Below are 22,405 nucleotides of genomic sequence, written 5' to 3' on the forward strand. Positions count from 1 at the left end.
GAAATTCTGTCTTCACTTTCATTAAGGCGGTTTTTACAACTTTCAGTGGAGTTTTTTATTTCCTGTATATCTCTGTGCATCTGCATTATGTATTCTGTTTGTTTCTTATATTGCTCGTCTAGGGATTCTATCTTTTTGTTTAATTCCTCCAATTTTTTATCTGTGTTTTCTTTAGATATATTTAGAATCTCTTTCATTTCTTTTATCATTTCTTCTTTTATCTGAGAAATTATTTCGAGTTTGAATTTCTTTAAAGCTTCCTGGAGTTGCTTGTCAACTTCAGTAGCTATTGTGTCTAATATATGAGGAGGATGGGATATATTTTCTTCTAAATACACTTCTCCTAGGGTTTCCTGAGTTGGGCTGGAGGTTTGAGGTTGTAATTTGGTCTTTCGTTTTGTCATTTTCCTATATTTCTGTGTTTCAAGTGTTATTTGAAAGCCTCCTCAGGATCTGTTGAAAATCCCCTTCTATGTTTGCAGCTACTGAGACTCTGGCACCCCTCTACCCCAGGCCATTGGGCCTGCAGAACCAATGGCCCTTCTCTGCTTGATCAGAACTCCGCGGTTCCAGACAAGCTGGGCCTCAGGGACACTGTGCACCCACCTGCCCCTTGGTAGATCCACAGCTCTTGGATCGCAGCCGGGTTAGGGTACTCACCACAGACCGCAGTGCCTCAGGAGCCTGTGATCCCTCCCTGCTGGCAGAGATATCCACAAACCTCCAGACAAAGGAAGGGCCTCCTGCGGGCACTCCGGATCTACCCCGCTCCTCCTCTGCACGCAGATGGCTATGCGCGGCTGGGCTCAGGCCGAGGTGCCTCAGGAACCCGGGACCCCTCCTCCTCCAGACAAAGGAAGGGGCCTCTGCAGGCGGCTCCGGGTCCGCGCAGCTCCTCCTCCGCACACCGACGGCCAGGCGCTGCTGGGTACGGGCCGAGGTGCCCCAGGAACCCGGGACCCCTCCTCCTCCAGACAAAGGACGGGGCCTCTGCAGGCGGCTCCGGGTCCGCGCAGCTCCTCCTCCGCTCACCGAAGGCCAGGCGCGGCTGGGTACGGGCCGAGGTGCCCCAGGAACCCGGGACCCCTCCTCCTCCAGACAAAGGACGGGGGCCTCTGCAGGCGGCTCCGGGTCCGCGCAGCTCCTCCTCCGCTCACCCTTGAAGGATAGTTTTGCGGGGTACATCAGTCTAGGTTGGAAATCATTTTCCTTTAGGGTCTGAAATACTTCACTCCATGCTCTTCTTGCCTTTATTGTTTGTGTTGAGAAATCTGCTGTGATTCTGATAGGTTTTCCTGTATAGGTAATCTGTCTTTTCTCTCTGACAGCTTTTAATATTCTATTCTTTTGTTCGATTTCTGCAATGGTGATTATTATATGTCTGGGTGTAGTTTTATTTTGGTTATGGCTATTTGGAGTTCTATATGTCTCATTGATCCTGATATCAGTTTCAAATTTCATGTTTGGGAAGTTTTCAGCAGTTACTTCTCTAAATATCCTCTTGACATCCTTTGTATTGTCTCCTTCTTCTTCATTTATCCCTATCAACCTTATGTTGTTTTTCTTTGCGTCATCTTGCAGGTGTTGAATTGTTATTTCTTGATTTCTTGTTATTTTTAAAAGATCTTTCCTTTCCTGTTCACTGGCTGCAATCTTGTCTTCGAGGTCCGAAATTCTATCTTCGCATTCATTGAGGCGGTTTTTACAACTTTCAATGGAGTTTTTGATTTCCTGTATATCTCTTTGCATCTGTTTTATATATTGTTTGTTCCTTATATTGTTCATCCAGAGATTCTATCTTTTTGTTTAGTTCCTCCAATTTTTTAGCTGGGTCTTCTTTAGATATGCTCAGCATCTCCTTCATTTCTTTTATTATTTCTTCTTTTATCTGATAGATTATTTCTAGTCTGAATTCCTTTAAAGCTTCCCGGAGCTGCTTCTTTATTTCAGTTACTACTGTTTCAGGTATTTCAGGTATATGATATGTATTTTCTTCTATGTACATGGCTCCTAGGCTTTCTTGGAATGGGTTGGATGTTTGAGATTGCATTTTGGTCTTTCGTTTTGTCATTTTCCTATATCACTGTGTTTCAAGTATTGTTCCAGATTTTCCCCTGGTCGAGTTGTAAATCGACTCTTATGTCCTGGGCTCTTGGGACTCCTCTTGTAGTAGCTCCCTCCTTGGGCAGCAGAGCCCCTGGATTAAAAGAGGCTTGCCAGGCTCTTCTCAGGTAGACCTAAAGCCTCCTCAATTTGCAGTTTCCCCTTCCGGTAGCAAAGCTCCCCTGAGGGATAGAAGGCCACCTGGTGTGGTCCAGGCAATCCCAAATCCTGTTAAGCCCAGTATAGTGTGGCTGTAAGCCCAGTGGGCCCCCAACCCCCTAGAGCAAGGATCTCATAATCTCCCAGGGATTGGATGTTTCGTAATAATCCAGCTCCTTGGATGGCAAAACTCCCCAGGCTTATAGAAGTTCCCTTATGGCCTAAGTAGGCCTCAAACCTCCTCAGCAGGACTGCTCCTTCCTCCAAGCAGTGGCAGTAGTGCTGGTGCTCTCCAGATCAAAAGAAGGTCACAGGCGAGGTCAGAGCAGGTTTCAGCAGCTCGGCCCAGCTCCCTCCTTCCAGCCAGCAGCTGTGGTGTGCTCCTTGGCTAGATGAGGCAGCGGGCGGACCTGAGTCCCCTCCACTCAGCTGGGCCCTCACCTTCCAGCCGGCAGCAGTGGTAGTGTGGTCCCCGGGCGGGAGAGGCAGCAGGCAGGGCCGCACTGGAGTCCCCTCCGCTCAGCTGGGCCCCCAAAGAAACTGTTTCATAAGCCAGACTTTCTAGTTGTGTGACTCCGTTTGTAGCTATTTTTTCTTATATATTAACTGTGAGGAAATCAGTAGAAAATTGTTCACCAACAGAATTGACCAGGAGATGAGAAGGTAAATTTCAAGGCAAATCCAATCTATATATAGAATCTGAGCATGACAAGGTTGTCATTGCCCATTATGAGGGAGTCCTATGATATGGACAGACTTGCTAGGACATGAGAAGAAATAATAAAACCAAAAGAAAACTTAATTTTTTATCATGTGGGAAGCCTAATTTTCTTCATGTGGGAAGGTAAGGCAGTTCTTGAACATGATGGTTGTGGCCAAGATTTTGATCAAACATCTTGCAAATAGGACCTTCCAAGCAAAGAGAGTGGAAAGAGCAAAATCCAAAACAGTGAAGCTCATGGACACTTACAGTAAGATGATTTGACTAGAGGTATAGCTCAGTGGTAGAGTAGTTGCCAAGTATGCATGATGCCTTGGGTTGAAGCCACAGCACCAAAAAAAGAAAAACAAATAGCAAAGAGATAAAGAATAGCAGAAAAGGAAGTCAAAAAGGAGTATCTCCAGAGACATGCAGATACGAAAGTAGTAGAGAAGCTACTAGTAGAGTAGTAGTAGAGCTTCTCTACTACTTTCGTATCTCCATGTCTAAAAGGAGGGCCTCGTTGATACTGATTTCTTGTGTGATGGTGAGAGCAATCAAGAACCATGGTTTCTGCAGGCCTAATGCCCAGGCTGACTGAAAGGGTGATTTAGCAAAAGCCCTATTGTGGACACAGGCTTGGGAAACCAAGTAACTGTTAACTCTGGCCAAGGATGTAAAACCTGAACAGTAAGATGAAGATATACAGCAGCATAGAATAATTGGGAAACTGAGCAGCCCTGGAGTTTGAAGCCCACCAAAATTTGATTCAAGATTCTGGTCACCATAAATGGTAGATGCTAGAGACTCCCTTCCCTTGGTCCATGTAGCAGTCTAAGTGATCCACACACTTACTATGCAACAGCCTGAGAAAAATAGGTTGATGGTCCCCACTGCTAGGCAGGAAATTGAGGCTGTGTAGACTGAGTGGAGGTAAGTGCTGAGTGATTCTGGTAGTTCTAGTGACTGTAAGAGTGATCGTTAGAGATTTAACACTTTCCGTAAAGGCTGAAGCATTAGGTTTAAATCAGATTGTGGGGATGTGTTCTCTTGCTTAGGTTGAATTTATCAAAGAAATTCGTCCTGAGAGTGGAGGGGTCACAGCTGAATTCTTCCACTGTATATTTGAAGAGATGACCCACCCAGAATACGGGATGTTTATATACCCTGAAGAGGGCTCCTGCATGTGGTTTCCTGTCAGTGTAAGTCTTTCATCTTTTTTCTGAACAGAAGATATATTCCACATACTACAATGTGAAAACCATGGAAAAATTGCCAGATGACATCATAACCTTGGGACCTGTATTTTGTTTGGTTGGTTAGTTGTTTTTTTGTTGTTGTTGTTGTTTTGTTTTTTTGTTTTTTGGTACTAGGAATCAAACCTGGGACCTTGGGCTTGCCAGGCAGGCACTTATGCCTGCTGAGCTATAACCCTGGACCTGAACCTTTGTTTTGAGTAGCACTTGTTTGGTCCACAGAGTAGCACCTAGAACATTGGCTTGGAGCAGTTAACAAAAACAAAATCTCTGGCCCTACCCACGAGCTACAGAACGAAAATGTGTATTTTGTAAGATCCCCAAGTGATTCAAACACATTGTTAAATTTTAAATAGTATTAATAAATTAGAATTTAAACAGAACAAACTACACATAGTTTCCAGTTGGTAAGTTTACATATATACATTCATATACAATCAAAATTGTGAACATATCTATAATTCCCCCAAAATTTCACTTCTTTCTAATTCATCCTTCCTGTTCCTCTCTGCCAAAGGCTGTGCAACCACTGGTCTGCTTTTTGACACAACAGAATAGTGTCACATTTATATAAATAGAATCATAATCCAGTCTTCAGTATTTGCCCTTATCATTCAGCATAACGATGCAGAAATTCTCCCATGTTGTGGCATGTATTCATGGTTCAACCTCTTTGTTGTGAAAAAGTATTCCAGTATATGGTTTACTAGTTTCTTTATATCATCTCTCATGGATGAGTATTTGGATGTGTCCTAAGTTAAAACCCAATAATCTCAAGTGTGTCAAGTTACTAGAAAAACTATTGATAGAATACTAGAGATAATTATTAATTCTGAAAAGGTGATTGACTTATGTAGTGATTATATTTTTAAAAAGATCCTTGAAGTAAAATGTATTTTCATTTTTAAAGTAATAAAAAAAATCAACTTTGTTCCATGTTACTAACACAGACCAAATTGTTCTGAAAGAAATCAAATGTAGAGCTTCTATTTATTGGTCATCTTTCTCATAAACTTTCAAATTGTTCTTCCAAATGACATGATGAATGTTTGGAATCCAGAAAGGAGAGAAAATAAAGAGGAAGATAAAAGATGAATGTCTGTGAATACATATTACCAGAGTCTTGTGCCACTTTGAGAATGAGTGAACCTCTAAAAGTTAGGAATGAGTAAGATATTCCAGTGGTAGAACACTTTGTGTCAGTTAATCAGCAGGCATTTATTTATTTGTTTGGTTGGTTTTTGTTTTGGTTTTGGTACTGGGGATTGAACTCATGACCTCGTGCTTGCCAGGCCGTTACTTATGCCATTGAGCTAAACCCTCAGCCCCTATTTATTTATTTACTGTTTCTTGATGTTTCTGTGTTTCATTAAGTATTGCAGGAGATTGAAATTATTATATAATCCAATATCTTTTCTCCTGACACTTTTTTATGTACATAAATGAAGTGCTATGATTGAAATTCCAGATTGCTAACTTGGTGTGTAATAGCTATTAAGAAACACAATTTAGTAGGGAAGGATGGACTGATGTGGGTAAGAGCCCAGAGCTCTAGTCCCAAGTAATGGTGCCTGTGTCATGGTGGAATTTTCAGCTTCTCAATAAATTATGGGTAACATAATTTCTGTTCTGCCTGCCTTATAAGACTGTTGCAAGAATAAGATAAGGTTTTTAAAAGTATGAAAGCACCATTACAATTTTAGGGCAAAAGTAAATTCAAGGTATTATTTGTTAGCAAAGAGAAAAAAATCAAGAAAAAAGGGAAGTTATTAGAGAAAGTGTCATGGAGCAGTACAGACCTGGAGTTGATAAAGACAGGGACAAAATGGACTGAAGAGATGCAGGTAAGGGATGGAGAGAAAGAAAATAAACTGTCAACCCTGGGAGGTGCCTGGTTTATCTTCATCTCACAGAGGAAGAAACTGAGGCTCAGAGAGATTAAATAATTTGCCCAAGACATGCAACTAGCAAGAATAAAATAAAGTATGAAAGCACCATGCCACAGCATGAATTCAGGGCTGTGTGCCAGCAGGGTCCTTACACTTAAGCATTATTCCATACTGCTGGTGAGAAAACACAGAAGCCAAAATCAGTCTTATGTTTAAATTCATATATGGATCAAAGAAATTATGAAATAAAGTAGAAATGGAGCATACTCCAAAGTAAGGAAAGATACCTGATTAGGATAGGAGAGATCACCTTCGGACATTGCTTGTACTTTTAGCTTATATTCAAAATTTAAATCTATTTTTATCATTTATCCTCACATTGACTATGAAAAGTCAATAGAGCAAGTAGATTCAGTTGGTAGAATACATGAGTTATTCAAGCTCAGTACCTTCCAAGAACAAGGCCAACAATAAAATAGAAGCCTTAGAATTTTTAGACTAGTGGCCTTTCCCCTGTTGGGCTGCAGTTATAACCTAAATAGAGGGAGCCATGCTTTGCAGCAGAACAAACTGCATTAGTGTGTTGTTGTGGTTGTTGTTGTTGTTGTTGTTGTTACTGAATGAATAACCCAATGCTGGGTGCTTTAGAAAGAGGAAAGGTTTATTCAGCTTCCACATTTGGAGGCTTGAGGGCATGGTGTTATAGGCACCAGCTCAGCTCCAGTGAAAATCTGGTGGTAGATGGCCTCGTGGGAAAAGCTCCTGCAGACAGGCTTATTTTGTTTCTAATCTGTAATTTTAGAAAACACAACTTAAATTTTTCTTTAGTGAACTAAATATCTCTTTTATAATTGATTATTTCTTTGCCTTTTTCTTCAGCCAAAATATGAAAAAAAGAGTTACTTCCTCTTCGGTATGCTCTGTGGGCTCTCCCTATTCAATTTCAATATTGCCAAAATTCCTTTCCCACTGGCTCTGTATAAGAAACTTCTGGACCAAAAGCCATCTTTGGAAGATTTAAAAGAACTCAGTCTTTTTTGGGAGAAGTAAGTTAATACATTTGCTTTTGAAAGCTATATTTGGTAAGACTTGTTTAGCCAGAAATAATGTTGCACAAATGAGGTCTTCAGTTTCAATGTTGTATGCCCTTTAAATGAATATGAATTTTAGCATGACTTACAATTCTGTAAGCCTTCAAAAATGAAGAACAGTCCATGTTCCTCTTAACAATTACCTAGTATCATAAACAGATGTCTGGCCTGGTCTCTTGATTTTTAACTCGGTTGATATAGTTACTTTGGAGAGTATGCATCATGTACCTGAATTATAGCACATCTACTATAAATATATGATTTATAGAAACATGTAATATTCATATGGCTAATTAAAAATATACATAATTAACTTGACTTGTAATTGAGGGAATGAAAATGAAATGTCCTTTTTGGTCTTAGAGTTTTGGGAACAAGTTGTGGGAAAGGATTCTTTTCTTATGTCCTGTAGGAGAGAATAAGTTGGCTACGTTTACACCAGAGCGGGGTTTCTGTACCTTAGCAATACTGACATTTTGGGAGTGTGTGTGTGTGTCTGTGTGTGTATTGTCTGTGTGATGCTGGGGAACTACCCATAGCCTCATGCATGAAAAGCAAGCACTGAGGTACTCCCACAGACCCTTGGGCATTTGTGTGCCAGTCTGTCCTTGGCACTGTGCCATGTTTAGCAACATTTACAGCCAACTCTCTAGATTCTAGTAGCAATCCTCCCTTCATTGTGCTAACCAAAGTTTCCTCCAGATTCTGGCAAATGTCCCCTCAAGAAGACAGAAGACAGGCTCTTCCCTGGTTGAGAATCCATGCCCTAGAGATGGTGCTCCTTTGTGTTCTTTTCATAATACATAACAGTGTCTATGGAGCAGCAGTGTTTCTAACAAATCAAACCATAAATAGAGGTTGCTCTAGGAAGAGGAGTCAGAGTTGGAGAGCAGAAATTTTTATCACATTTGATATATGTGTTGTTCAAAGTTGTTTCCACTGAACACCGATTACATCTGAAATTTATGAGATCAACAAATATGAATTTTAAATCCAATTTTTCACTAGGAGTTTGCAAGAAGTTCTAAGTGATGAAGGTAGTGACTTTGAAGAACTTGACATGTATTTTTCTGTAAGTATTAATAAGTGGCAGGTTATAGTTTATTTTTAATCTATTTTTTATTTTTATGAGACTGGGCACCAAACCAGATTCTAGATCATGCTAGAATGGTATTCTATCATTGAGACATAGCTCAGCTCTAAAATTTTTTTTAAAATAATTTTAAATGCCAGGTGTGATGGTACATGCCTATAATCTCAGCACTCAGGAGGCTGAGACAGGAGGATCACTGTGAGTTCAAGGGCAGCTTGGACTACATAGTGAACTTAAGGCTAGCCCAAACTATACAGTAAGACTCTGTCTCTAAATAAATAAATAAATTATAAAATAATTTCAATTATAGTGTCTTATATGTGAAATCATACTTTGTAAAAAAGGTTTTACTTTTATACTGTAAAATCTTTCTTACTACTTTTTCATTTGATACCTGAATGTATTGATTTACAAATAAGGATACAGCAATTATTCAATCAACCTAAGTATTATAAACAACAAAATAGAATAATTTATGCATGAAATTGACATATGGCATGTATTAGAAAGATCTTAAATTTTTTTATAAATATTTAAAAGTCTGAACTAAAAATATTGTTTGCAGTTTTTAAACTATAGGCAAAAAATACCAGCAATAATGATATTATTAATGGTGGATTATTTAGACTTACTTTCAGGTTTGGTAAGTGAATAATTTTGGTTACAGATACACTGGAATCAAAATGATGTTGATTTAATTCCAAATGGGACCTCTGTACCTGTGAACAAAGCCAACAAGTAAGTTTTAAGAATAATTGCTTTGCATATACACAGAATGTTTTTATTGTTATACCTTTAAAATGTATTTTAACCCTAGTTGGTGGCCCATGCCCCTAATCCCAGCACTACAGAGGCGAAAGCAAAAAGGACTGCAAGTTTCTGACCCACCTGAGCTACATACGGCAAGTTCAAGATTGGCCTGGACCGCATAGTAACACCCCGACTCAGAACAATCAAACAAACAAAATGAATGTATTTTAGCTTCTTGTATGATTATTTTAGATCAACTTTTGGAAAGACTAAAAAGTTATAGTATAAGAAAGGAAGGATTCAAGATTAAGTATTTCCATCATCTAACAAATATTTTTGAGCTTCCATTCTGTAGCAGACAATATTTTAGGTACTAGTGATACAACAGGAAAAATGACTAAATCTGGAAATCAAATTCTCATGTGGCATGAGAACATTGTACAAATTATTGTGCACTATAACATCAGGTAAGAATAGTTACTCTAAAGAAAATGAAAACCAAGTAAGGGACAAAGAGACCACGGGTAATGATTTGCTGGGGAGCTGATTGTTAAATTCTCAGAATTGTTCACAATCTATTACTAAAGTGTGTTGGTTTGAAATCAGTATGATGGGAATTTATACTGCAGAAATTAGCATCACATCTGCCTGTATGAGTTTCTGTTTCTCTTTCCCTATCAACCCTTTGCCCTTTTCTTCTTGCTCCTTCCCCTCATCTTCCCAGTGTTGATAAAAATACAGTAGGTCATAAAGGCTGCTTAAAGGTAGACCAAAAGCCTCTAGCAAAAATTTGACTCTGCTACTCCATTTTTCCTTACTATCATGGAATACCTAGCCCCAGGGGCTTTATAAAGAAAAGCAGTTTCTCTAGCTCATAGCTGTAGAGGTTCCACGACCTACATTTGATGATGGATTTCTTGCTAGCAGAGTCTCAGTACTATGTAGGACATTGATTGTCACAGTGTGCCACTGTAGTGGCACAGAGGATGAAAAATTACTCAGAATAGAGTTCAGCTTGAATTCCAGTGGGCCCAGAGGGACTGCCTCACCAAGACTCATCTGCATGAGAAAGTCTCGAGAAAACAGGCCCAATATGAGAACCCACTGTTCTTTTATTTGTAACCCAATGGCTTTAGAAGAAAGACACAGAAGAAGAACATTTGTGTGGGAGTTTTGGTCAGAAGAAAGGGAAAGAACAGGATGATCTGTGAAACAAGCTTATCTGGGAAAAAGGACCACAATGCTGGAGCAAGCATCTCTCAGAGTAACTTTGCTTCTCACCCTACAGCTCTGCTCTAATCTTGAACCATGCATTCCAGAAACCCTATACTGATGCCCAGGGGTCCCTTCATCTTTGCACTCATTTCAACCACTTCTCTATCCAGAGTCTCCCCAAAAGGCATCATATGAGAAGAGATAAGGAGCATACATGGGTCTCTCTTGGTGTCTCTGCCTCATCCTACAACACCATCAGCATTCTATCATACGGGCTCTGCTGTAATACCTTACATAAGCCCACTTGCTTGTCAGAAGCCTCACGTATAATTACCAGAATCATATTAAATTTCAGTTTTTTTAGTGCCTCCAAATGAGAACAAAATTCCTACCTACAAAACAATAAGGGACACACAAAAACCTTTTTTTAAAAATTTTATTTAAGGAGAAAAAGAAAAATAAAACACAAAAGGGTACAAGTAATACAGAATTTCAAAAAAAATAGTAGGAAATCACTAGTTAATAGATTACATATTGTCATCTTGGAAATAGTTATTCAAGTTACAAAATTAAAGCATATAAAGTGGACATTCAAACAGTGAGATTGCAAACAGTTCTGTTCAATGATCCAACAAAAACTCAGTAATATGGTTATCTTATACACTTAAATACACATGCATTTATATCCTTTAGAACACTTTCTTTTCCTCTGTTTTTTACAAGGACAATTACACATTTTGGGTCTTATTACTCCCACAGTTCTTATTACTTTTTTTTAAGAGAATAAAACCAAATGTGACATAACAAAACAGAGTCAGTCAAATCAAAAGGATGGACATAGTACATGATGTAAAAACAGAGTACAAGTTGATCAATAATAGTTACCATAATGCCTCTTGCTATCTTAAAAAGAATTGCCTAAATCATCAGTTATGATAAAATTGAACAAAACAGTAAAGAACAAAACCAATAAAACCAAAACACTGCAGGCATTACAGGACTTCAAAAGAAGATAATAGTCAAGCCAGAATGGACATCATAGTGAATCTTATTGTCTTCACAGTTGTTGCCTACTCTCTCAAACTTGATACAATCAAGCAAAACAGAATAGAGTAAAATCAGTCAAAAGAAGATGGTGAGAGCAATAGGGGTTTCAAATCAAGTTAATAGGAAATCAAAGTGGGTTACTATAATATATCCTGCTATTTTTTATTTATTTTTCCATTAATTAAAAAGATAAAAATAATAATAAAAGGAGATTGAGATAAAAGAGGACATAACAACAAAACAGCACAGGTGAGAACATAACAATTTAAGCAACATAGTGTTTCACCACAAGATATCCCGACATAAAAGTAGTTACCATAGGGGACACACAAAACCTTAGCCAAACCATTCCACTTGCCATCAGGAAATGCATCTTGTAGGAGGTTGTATCCTGTGGTACAAGTCAAACCTTCCAGAAGTAATTTCCATGAAGTCACATGTCCTGGGAGGACAGAAACAAGGACTAAGCCTATCTTCTTGTTACTGAAATCTTGTGACTGATAGGAGTGGCCAGGTGGAGAAAAAACTTGGTCTGCCAGAGAGGAAAGTTACAGGTGGAACTTTCTACAAATGAGAAAGATCAAGGCCAAAGAGAAAAATGGGAAGAAGAAGAAGCGGCTGAAACTTACAGGGTCAGGTCATGAAGGGGTTTTGATCCTTGCCAGGCAGGTAAAAAATCTGCCCCAGGGCAGTGTGAAGCCTTTGAAAGATCTTACGCAAAATAGTGACTAAAAATGGTTTGAAAGCCACTTACATTCCACAGGAACTGTACTCCCTATTTTCAGTGTTCATCTTCCCTGGGTGAGGGACACAGGGGCAGTGCTGTCCTGTGACCAAGTTGCAGCTGCCTGTGAGCCACAGGCTCAGGATGGGAAATGCCCAGTGCTCTAAGGGAGTTGTGTTGCTGAGCTGGGGTGTACAGCACATTAGATGCACTAAGTGAACATTTGCCCCATGATACATTCAGCTCCTGACACGTACTGGGACACACCCCAAGTGTCAGTGGAGGAGCATGTGTATTCAGGTTAGAGTTTATAAAATCTCCTGGTTCCAGTGAGGAAAATGAGGGAAAAATAAAGGGTTGGTCTTTCTCCCTATGTTCTGTACATTTCCTCTTCTAGCTGAGCAGGTTTAATATCCCTGTACCAGTTTATCTGTCATGAAGCAATTTACTTTTCTTTCTCAATAGAAATAGTAAAAACGGCAAAGTGGAGACTGTTTCCATCACTGGTTATTTTTTTTTCATTTGCTCTAGAAAAGACTATGTGGCTAAGTGTGTGGACTACATTTTCAACACCTCCATAAAGGCAGTTTATGAAGAATTTTGTAGAGGGTTTTATAAAGTATGTGACAGGAAAGCAATCAGATGCTTCTACCCTGAAGAACTAATGACAGCAGTAATTGGAAGTACAAATTATGACTGGGAAGACTTCGAAAAGGTAAATGGTTCATAAATCGCTCCAGTCTTTCCAGCAACTTACGTATATGATCCTCCCCTGCGAAAAAATTCAAATTTTCTTTCTTTCTCTTAAGAATTCACAGTATGAAGAAGGATACCACATATCGCATCCTACTATACAGATGTTTTGGAAGGCTTTCCACAAGTTCACTTTGGATGAAAAGAAAAAATTCCTCTGTAAGTATGCAGTGCATTCCTTATCTTACATGAAGGTAAACAGCTGTGAGTGACAGTCATTCTTAATAGGAGCTCTCATGTGTAATGACGGAGCAAGGAACACCCAGGTTCCTCACCTCTGGACCACCATCCTTTCCCTTCCACAGCCGCCTTCCCTTGTGATAAAGTCAGCTTCACCCCCTTTCTGCACTGACTAACCCTCGGCCCGGTTTTTGGATTGTGTCTTCTTTTCCGTATTCCATTGTTCCAAATTAAACTTTTTGGGCCAGGCTATTATTTTAATTTAGTTATCGGAGTCTTCTGAGCCTTCATAATAACACGCTGTTTTACGTAAAGTAATACAGTGGCAGATGGGAAGGAGCAGGGCAGCAGCAGCGTTTGTTGTGTCTTACTGTGTGGCTGGCAGCACTGCGGACCATGCTGTGTTGTCACCTCCCCTGACCCCCACCAGCAATCCGTGGGGGGAGTGCTACCCCTCCTTCCACTGTAAGCATAAGGAAACTCAGGGTTGGAGCACGGAGTGCCTTGCCCGTCTTCAGACACCAGGTAAGTGTGAGGGCCAGAATCAGAACCCCCGGGGTGGGGCCAAGCCTCGCTCTTAGGGTTCCTTGGTGGGAACAGGGCAGTTTTCCTGGACGGAATTAACTGTCTAACCCTTTCCTTACTCCATTTTCAGCTTTTTCCTCACTATTGGAGATCGAATGCACTTATCAGTCTGCCTTTGCCCACAAGCTCACTCTGACTCTGACTCTTCTCTCTTTTTCTCTCTCATCTCTTGATAGGGTTTTTGTTAAAGTGGCCACACTGAAACTGTAAGCATCCAGCCTCCGGATCTTTGTGCCTCAGTCTCCCCAGTGCTGAGATCACCATGCCTAGCTCAGCTTTTCTTTAAATACGTATCTACTTTAGTTGTCACTGAGTATCCTGGAAGACAATTTAAACTCCTTGTACAATTTTTCAATTAAAAAAAAAAACTGCTTCTATTAATCTTCTCTACTAAAAAGAGTTATCTTTTGCTTTAACTGTCTGTATCTTCAAAGGGTTCACTTAAATCCTCCCACCTGTGGTTTCTCCCCCTGACTTATGCCAACCTAGAGTAAAACCAGGCAAGGCAAAGAAAAACAAAATTAAGATTATTTGTGATTAATTCCGATGACAGTCTGGGAGAACACAAGATACAAGCAATCTTTAAAATGTGCTCACGTTTTATACATCCATGGCTGTATTTAAAACTTTAAAGTGTGAGTGGCTTGGAAATTATGTTAGGAGTTAAGGATGGTGCTGGAAAAAGTTAAGTGGTTTTGTAAGAAAGTGAACAGAACCAGCCCCAGCCTCTGGGTAGTTTGGTGGTAAGACCACTCTCCATAGAGGTCAGCAGAGGTTAACAGTGGTTCAGAGGTCAGCTCCAGGGATGGTATATCTGCAGTCCAGTTCAAAGGGTCAGCTGTGGACTGTCGTGGACCTGAGTGTCAGTGGCCTCTGGATTCCAGCGTAAGTGCCCTCAATCAGTGCTGCTCCATGTTGGTTTTTCCTTTCCCTTAAAACCCACCCAACTCCTGTTGTACAGTATGAGCCAGGGGCGGGGGACTCTGAGTCTCCCTGACCACCCCAGGATGCCCCCTTACACCACACTCAATCTTAGTCCTCCAGGAAGCTCTCAACCTCCTGTCTCTTAGTTGAACAAATTTAAATTTCTCTTTTCATGGATGTGAGCTACCTCAAATGGACCAGATTCATGGAGGACAAAAATGACATGTCATGATTTTTCTAGGCTATCTGTGCCCCTGCATATTCCCTTTGCACAAAGGTGCTCATCAATCATGTATTAAATGAATGCTATTATTACTCTAAGTTTTTTTCTTTCTCTGATGTATGTTAACTAAATTGTATTCTTTTCCAGTGTTTCTTACAGGGCGTGATAGATTGCATATAAGAGGCATCCAGAATCGAGGGATAATATTCTGCTGTCCTGCAGATTTCAGTGAAAAAGATTACCCAAGATCACTGACGTGCCACAGTATTCTATATCTACCTGCATATTCTACAATGGAAAGGATGGAGGAAGCCCTTCACACAGCCATCAATAGCCACAGGGGCTTTGTGTCACCCGGGATCCTACTGCCATGATCACTTTCATGGTCTCAGGGAGGCCTCAGTGGCGCAGTCTCTCAGCCTTGGATTCTTCTGTTTCTGCTTACATCTAATCCGTACAAGAGGTTGACAGCTGTTCGTAAGGATTGGATGGAAAATTCAGAGATAATAAAGTTGACTCAAGAGTAATATTTATAGTGGCAAAAATTATACCGTTTTCTGTGTCCCTAACCTTATTAGAGTGCTTACTTTTACTGATTTCATTAATAAAATTCATTTAAAATATACTGAGTATTAAAAAGTTCACATATTTAAAAAGTTTTATTGTAACCTTGATAAGTTGTCTGCCATTTTAAAAGATATGTTTGAAAAAATAAAAATAGAAACTCATTTCAACATATTTTTGAGGCACGTGCATGTATACTGAGGAATGTCTCTAGAGGTTTGCTTTTAGTAAGTGTCTGAGTGATATGTTTGAACAATCTGAATTTCAAAGGACCCATCAATTCACTAATTAATTACAGTCAATATTGTGGTGCTAAGAACCATTCTCAATGTAGATGTCTTTATTTTGGTTAAGCTCTGAGATCAACCAGCAATGCCTGTGTACATGTAGTTAAATGTGATACTGAAATATGTCTTATTATCATGAATATAAAGTAAATTAATGGAGAGATGTAGCTAGGAATTGCCAATGAATTTTGTGGATCAGGTGTATGATATTAACTCCTCTCCCTCTCTTTTTCTGCCTTTTCTTTCTTCCTTTTTTCTGAGACAGGATCTTATCAAATACTGCAAGCTAACTTTCAAGTCACTGTGCAGCACTGATAACCTCAAACTCAGGATCCTCATGCTTCAGCTGCCTGAATGCTGTGATTATGATCATGTACTATTACGCCTACATCTAAATTAAATTTTAAAGTGTGTATCAGCTTTGGGATGACTCCTGCATTCACTTTTCTGTCACTGAGTCATAATTCCCAACATCCATAATTTAAAGGAGGAAAGATTGATTTGGCTATTACTTTCAGGGCATTCAGTCCATGGTTGACTGGCTCTGAGGTCAAAATATCATTATAGGAGGACATGGCAGAGAAAAAGTGCTCAGTTTATGGAGACCAGGAGGCAAAACAAAGGCACAGCACTAGAGAGAAAGGGGCTGGGAACCTTAAACAATACTCAACGTCACACTTCCATGACCCATGCAGACACACTCAGCAGTGTGCCTCACTAATCCACCTGGCACTCCCAAGCCAAGAAAGTTGGCAATTAATCTATTTTCATTAGTATATGTTTTTGATACATAATAATTACTTTATTTTGGGAAATTGGTTTATATACATATCGCAACTTGGACATTTTTACCCTCCTTTCTCCCACCCTCCCTTTCCTCTCCAGCACATTTTAATAGTCATATCCCAGTCCTTATCAACTTGATACCCAAGAACGTCTTGGTAAACCATACTTATGCCTCTTACAACACTGTTAATAATTCCACCTAACATGATATACAATACATGAAACACAACAGTCACTTCAGTACTACAATTTGAGCATTTTTCAGAAGTCCAAGCCCAGGCCTCTCCTGGGACTCAAGGCAAACTCTTAACTATGTACCTCTATAAAAATAAAAACTAAAAAATGAGTTACAGTGATACAATGGCACAGAGTAAAATTTCTCATTCCAAAAAGGAGAAATAGGAGAATAAAAAAGAATGAGACCAAAGAAAGACCAAAACTCACCACAGCATTGACACATTCACAACAGGACTCTTAATTCATATGTCTTAGTGTTACGTGGCTCTGATTTGAATTTGATCATACCCACTAGCTTGAATCACTGGTGGTATATGCATGACTGTCCCATGAAACAGCTTGCACTACTTTTGAAGGTCTTTAATATCAATGATAAAAAAGGATTCATTGAGCATTTGTCATATTATAATTCCCTGAAGAAAACATTAAATGGTATAAAAATTATATACAGCTAATTTGTGGTATAGCAGTTGTAAATGCATATTATTTACACCAGCAGCATGTTAAAATTCGGATAATTAATTATTGATAAACTATCACAATATAAATTTTAATGAAATTTGATTATTGCAATAAGCCATGAGATTTGTGAAATCAAAATTTGATCACTTGCTTATTGGAACCATATAAAACAAAGTGTAAGCTATTCTGTAAGTGTCTGTTTCTGTCCCACCCATTTCCAGAAGTCCCTTAGTGGTATTTTGGAAAATGAAAGAATGTGGGACCCAAGTCAGTGCTGGACTATTGATGTGACAAGAACTGAAATCACTTGAGGACAGAGACCTCACCAAGAACACAAGAATGTAATCTAGCTGGTAGAAATATAAACCCCCAATGAGTCCTCAGAGTTATTTTGGATCTGTCTGATTTCTACTTTTAAATGGAAAGAAAGCACAGATATATTTGATTATATTTTATTTTCTAATGGTACTAAAGATCAAACCAAGGGCCTCAAGCATCGTAGCGTCAGTCTCTACAACTTGAGCATTTTTCAGAAGTCCAAGACCAGGTCTGTCCAGGGACTTAAGGCATACCTTTAACGGTGAACCTCTGTTAAAAAAAAAAAAAGTTACAGTGGCAAAGATTCTTCCAGTGAACTACATTCCAAGTCCTCTACCTGAATTTCAAAGGGAAAGGTAATCTCTAAATTTTAGGGATCCACTAGCACCCAATTGTTGGTTGCCTTTTAGCACCATCAATGTTTTTTTCTAATGTAAATAGCTGAATTGTATTAAATGGCTATGGAAGAGATAAGACCAGTTCTTTACATATTTGTTCAAAAGCACAAAAAGAGAAAACTTACCAATTAGTTTTCAAACCCCAGTATTACCCCAATACAAAAACAAAGACAATACAGGCAAAGAGGACAATTACTTTTTTGTGAAAAGTGATACATAAATCCTTTACCAATTTTTAGCATAAGTACTTCCAACAAAATGTAGGAAAAAAATACCACATGGCCATTTGCAGTTTAGCCAGAAATACAGAAAAGACATTTGAGAATTCAACCCCACTCGTGCCTGATAAATGCGTGATAAGTACTCTTCGGAAACAAAGACTAAACCAAAACTTCACCAAACCTGAATATGCCTAACCTCATTCTTAATGGAGAAAGACTGACTGCCTTCCTACTAGCTTAGATACTTTTCTTATTGCTAAGAAGTACCCACCACTCAAGAGAAAAGGTTTATTTTAGCTCAAAATTTGTAGACTTCACAGTTGGCGGGCACTAAGCCAAGCCAGCATGGCAGAAGGATATGGCAAAGGAGTCCATGTCGGGGCAGACAGAAGGCAGAAAGCCACAGCAGGGAGCCTGCCTTTTCCTTTTATGACATCCAACCCTGACACATCTTTTGAGTGGTGCCACTCACACCCAGGGTGGGTCTTCTGTTTTCAGTAAATCCATTCAGCCACCCTCAGAACTATGCTAATTCCAACCAGTGGACTAATCAGTACAGCATATCCCCAATCCCAGTATCACACACACCCAAGATCCAGCCAGCTCCAAAAAGGCCCAGCTAAGAGTGCATGAGGCTTTAAGGAACATCTAAATACAAGCCATAATACCCAGCAATACTGTCAAAGAGCCAAAAGTGTTTTTCATCTCTTCTATGCAACCTAGTAGTGTTATGGGGTTTAGGAACACACTGGACAGAAGACACAGTACCAGAGGAACTTTAGAAGGCATACAGCTTTATTATGCTAATGGGCTGAAGGAAATCTCAGTTCTAAATCATCAGCCCCATCTTGAGGTTAGCAGACACTTACACAGGTTTTCAGTAGGAAGTACAAAAGACAAATAACAAGATGCTCTATAATTGTTTACATAGGCTGGGTTATATGTCATCAGACAGACTTCTACATAAGCCAGTTGGGGATACTGTCATATAATGAGGGGGTTAGGATTGTGGTGAACAAGAAGAATCTTTGTCTTTAACCAAGCCAGTTTGTCCTTGAGAATTTGCAAGCTAGTATAACAAGATGCACTGTCTGACTATGTTACACTTATTTTACAAGTTGCAGCTGGCATGGGGATGTCAAAGTTTAGCTGAGTTTTATAGTTCTTTAATTATGGAAACAGGCTTCACTTCCCAGTTCCATCCTTGAATAGTATTAAAAATGTTTTAAAATTTCCCTTATATTCAAAATTGCCTTTACAGTAGTACAAAAAGGAATACATGTAAGAGAACAAAGAAAAGACATAGATTAGAAAGGAAGGAGTAAAACTCTTGTACTCTATGCTATCATCTTTGTAGAAGACTCAAGGATCTTCAAAAAACTACTAAGTACTAAATAAATACAGAAAAGTCTCAGATTTTAAGATCAATATATAAAAATTAATTCTATGTTTACATATGCACCACAATCATAAACCGAAATTGGAAAAAGTACCATTTACCAACAGAAAAGCAGAAATAGGCCTGGACTGGGAAATACTGCTCAGTGGTAGAACATCAGGCTAGCATGCACAAAATTCTTCATTCAATACCCAGTAGGTTAAAAATAAAGTCTGATCATAATCATAAGTTAATACCTGAAAAATATCATTTGCAGTATCAAAAAATAACTACATAAGGAGTTTTAGTAAGAATATATGACTATACTCAACAGTATACAATGTTTGAAAGAAATTAAAGATGCTTTAGCTTAATGGATAATGACATTTGACGTTCACATGCTGAAGCTGCATATCAATTTTCTTTCACATCTGCTAGAATGTGAAGTTGCCTTCTGATACTTCTTTCCTAACATGCTAATGGGCTTTCCTAACATGCTAACAGTAGAGTAATCTCAATCAAAATCCCAGCAATCCATGTACAGGCACCAGTGAATTCCTCCTAAAGTATGGATGGGACAGCCAAAATGACTTTGGAATACAATGATATTGGAGCACTTATACGAACTGATTTTTGAGAATTATTTTGAATGTGCTGTAAACCGGACAAGGAGGTAATGGGATAAAGATAAAAATATAGTTTAATATACTATATGGAACAGAATTAAACACCTAGAAATCATTACAATCATGTATGTCCAATTGAATTTTTAGAAAGATGCCAATGACATTCAATGGAGATAGGCAAGACAAAACACCAGATCTCTGCATGGAAGAGAAAACATTTCTACCTTTTCCTCACAATGAAAGAATAATTCATTTGAACTATAATAATAACCTAATAATAATAATAACCTAAATTTATGAAACTTGTTGAAGATCTATGAGAAAATCTTGTAATCTTATGTTAGCAAACATTTCTTAAGTTGTAAAAAAGGCATGAACTATATAAAATTGGATAAACTACACTAAAATCTAAAAGTTGAACTCTTGCTCAAAAGATAACGCACACAAAATGAAAAGGCAAATTGCAGATTGGAAGAAAAATGTTTCAAAATGTGGGGAACAAGACCCCCCTCACCTTTGATTGTAAGCAGAGGACGGATGAGGCTGAAGACTGGGAGAGTAAAACAAAAGTGAGACTCTTATTTCATCATCTTGCAAGAGCAGATGCCAGCATAATAAGCCTGCAGGCACACCCAAGGCAGTTACAACAAGTCATTTAACCCCCAGGTGTGCAGGTCCCTTCCCAGTCCTCACCTTGACCCTCAGCCAGATCGCTCTCAAACATTTTGTGAGTTTAAAGGCAAATGATTAAGCTTCAGGTGGGTAACTTCTTAACCCAGTACTTTTTCAATCAGAGACAGCATAATAAAGCCATTCTTTATTGACTACCCCTCCCCCACTTTGTTTAGGGACCATTTGAGATGCCTGACCTCAGTTTCATCCACAGACAAGTAGGCAACTTTGTCTACTAATAGTTTTCCACTCAGACCAATTTGTTTCTCTTGCTTACAAAAATACATATCTAATAAACGACATAGTATAAAATCTTAAATAATAAGACAAAACCATGGAATTCACAGGTGGGCAAAAGATCTGAATAGCTACTGAACTAGATTAGGGCCTGAGCAAAGTCAATCAAGCCATCGAACTCAAGAGATTCAGGGCACATCCACAAAACAGACTCCAAGATGACTGCAGTTCCAGAAGGCTCTACATAGACCCAATCAAAAAGTGCTTTCTTCAATTCATTTCTCCATCTAGGAGAAAAGCAAGTGAGCCTTCCATAGGACAGCTTAAATCTAACACCAGGCCAAGTGAGTTTCTGATAGGACAATTGTCCCAAATGACTGATTTGCATGACAGACTCCCCTCCATTATTCTCATGGCCACTGTGAGCCTTTTTCGCCAGCCTACTCTCACTCTTCAGAGAATACTTCTCTACCTTCAGCAAATGTAAACCCTCACTACCTTTTCCGTGTGTCTTCAATTCTTTGGGACACCAAGAACCTGGAAAGAGTCTCTTTGGGACTGAAAAGCCTGCACCACTGCTTCACCAAAAAAGAAATAGTGACAGGAAATAAATATAGGAAAACAGCTCACTATCATAAGTCATTTTATTAAGAAAGTGCAAATTAAAGCCATTATACTTGGAGCTGGGGATTTAGAGCTCAGTGGCATAAGCACTTGCCTTGCAAGCACAGTTGTGAGTTCGATTCCCGGGACAGATTTTTAAAAACTGAAAAAAATAAAGTTGAAATAATTTTAAAAATTATTTCACTTGAAATAATTTTAAAAATTGACATCAACAACTATCAGCAAATGTGCTGAGTGACTGGAACTCATGTAAGTGGCTGGAGTGAATGTAGAATGGGACAGCACCTTTGAAGAGTCTGGCAGTATCTTACAGACACACACAAGTCAAGGAAATCTACTATTAGATATTTGCCCCAAATAAATGAAAACAGTTCTTACCTCAATGATTTGTGCTCAAATAAGTCACATTCTATTCATGCTAGCCAAAAGCAACAAAGGACTAACATGCCCATCATTTGGTGAATGAATAAATGGCCATATATATCCATCAATAACAAGATGAATACTTGACAACAGGGTATGTGTTTATTACAGCTTGTGTCTAGATGCACCACCCAAGGCTCATGCAGTCACAGATGGGGTTTTTTCAGAGGTGGCTGGGTCAAGACTGTGTGTCACTGGAACTGACTCAGGTTGCACTGCAAGGATCAAGGGCATTAGGATTAAGAGTGTAAGTGCTACCTGCCCTAAAATAACCTGGATAAGATATAAGAACAGAAAGAGCTGTTGTCGCCCCTTGTTGCTTTGCTACCTGCTGCCCTCCATTAACTGTTTCTTCTCCGCCATGCCACCCAGCTAAGTCAGCCATTATGGACTGAAACCTCTACAAACCGTGAGCAAAATAAACTTTTTTTCCATTAACTTGGTTGTCAAGTATTCTATCTCAGCAAAGAAAACAGTAAC

General features: G+C 39.1%; 2 protein-coding genes across 4 annotated transcripts in view; both read left to right on the forward strand.

The window, feature by feature from the left end:
• The window catches only part of Herc6 (HECT and RLD domain containing E3 ubiquitin protein ligase family member 6), an 87,702-nt gene extending 71,739 nt beyond the window's left edge, over positions 1-15,963 (forward strand). For all 3 annotated transcript variants that reach the window (XM_063247264.1, XM_063247265.1, XM_003467509.5), the window contains 7 exons: positions 4,021-4,164; positions 6,987-7,153; positions 8,207-8,270; positions 8,959-9,029; positions 12,559-12,742; positions 12,837-12,939; positions 14,840-15,963. In XM_063247264.1, the coding sequence (XP_063103334.1) occupies positions 4,021-4,164; positions 6,987-7,153; positions 8,207-8,270; positions 8,959-9,029; positions 12,559-12,742; positions 12,837-12,939; positions 14,840-15,066 (960 nt within the window). In that variant the 3' untranslated portion in view covers positions 15,067-15,963. The remainder of the gene's footprint in view (positions 1-4,020; positions 4,165-6,986; positions 7,154-8,206; positions 8,271-8,958; positions 9,030-12,558; positions 12,743-12,836; positions 12,940-14,839) is intronic.
• Positions 15,964-18,310: 2,347 nt separating this feature from the next.
• The window catches only part of Herc5 (HECT and RLD domain containing E3 ubiquitin protein ligase 5), a 57,565-nt gene continuing 53,470 nt past the window's right edge, over positions 18,311-22,405 (forward strand). The window contains exon 1 of the mRNA XM_063246671.1: positions 18,311-18,444. Coding sequence (XP_063102741.1) covers positions 18,311-18,444 — 134 coding nt within the window. The remainder of the gene's footprint in view (positions 18,445-22,405) is intronic.

The sequence above is a fragment of the Cavia porcellus genome, unplaced genomic scaffold, assembly GCF_034190915.1.
Source record: "Cavia porcellus strain 051 isolate PalLab524CR breed Dunkin Hartley unplaced genomic scaffold, mCavPor4.1 scaffold_4, whole genome shotgun sequence".
NCBI classification, from domain to species: Eukaryota; Metazoa; Chordata; class Mammalia; order Rodentia; family Caviidae; genus Cavia; species Cavia porcellus.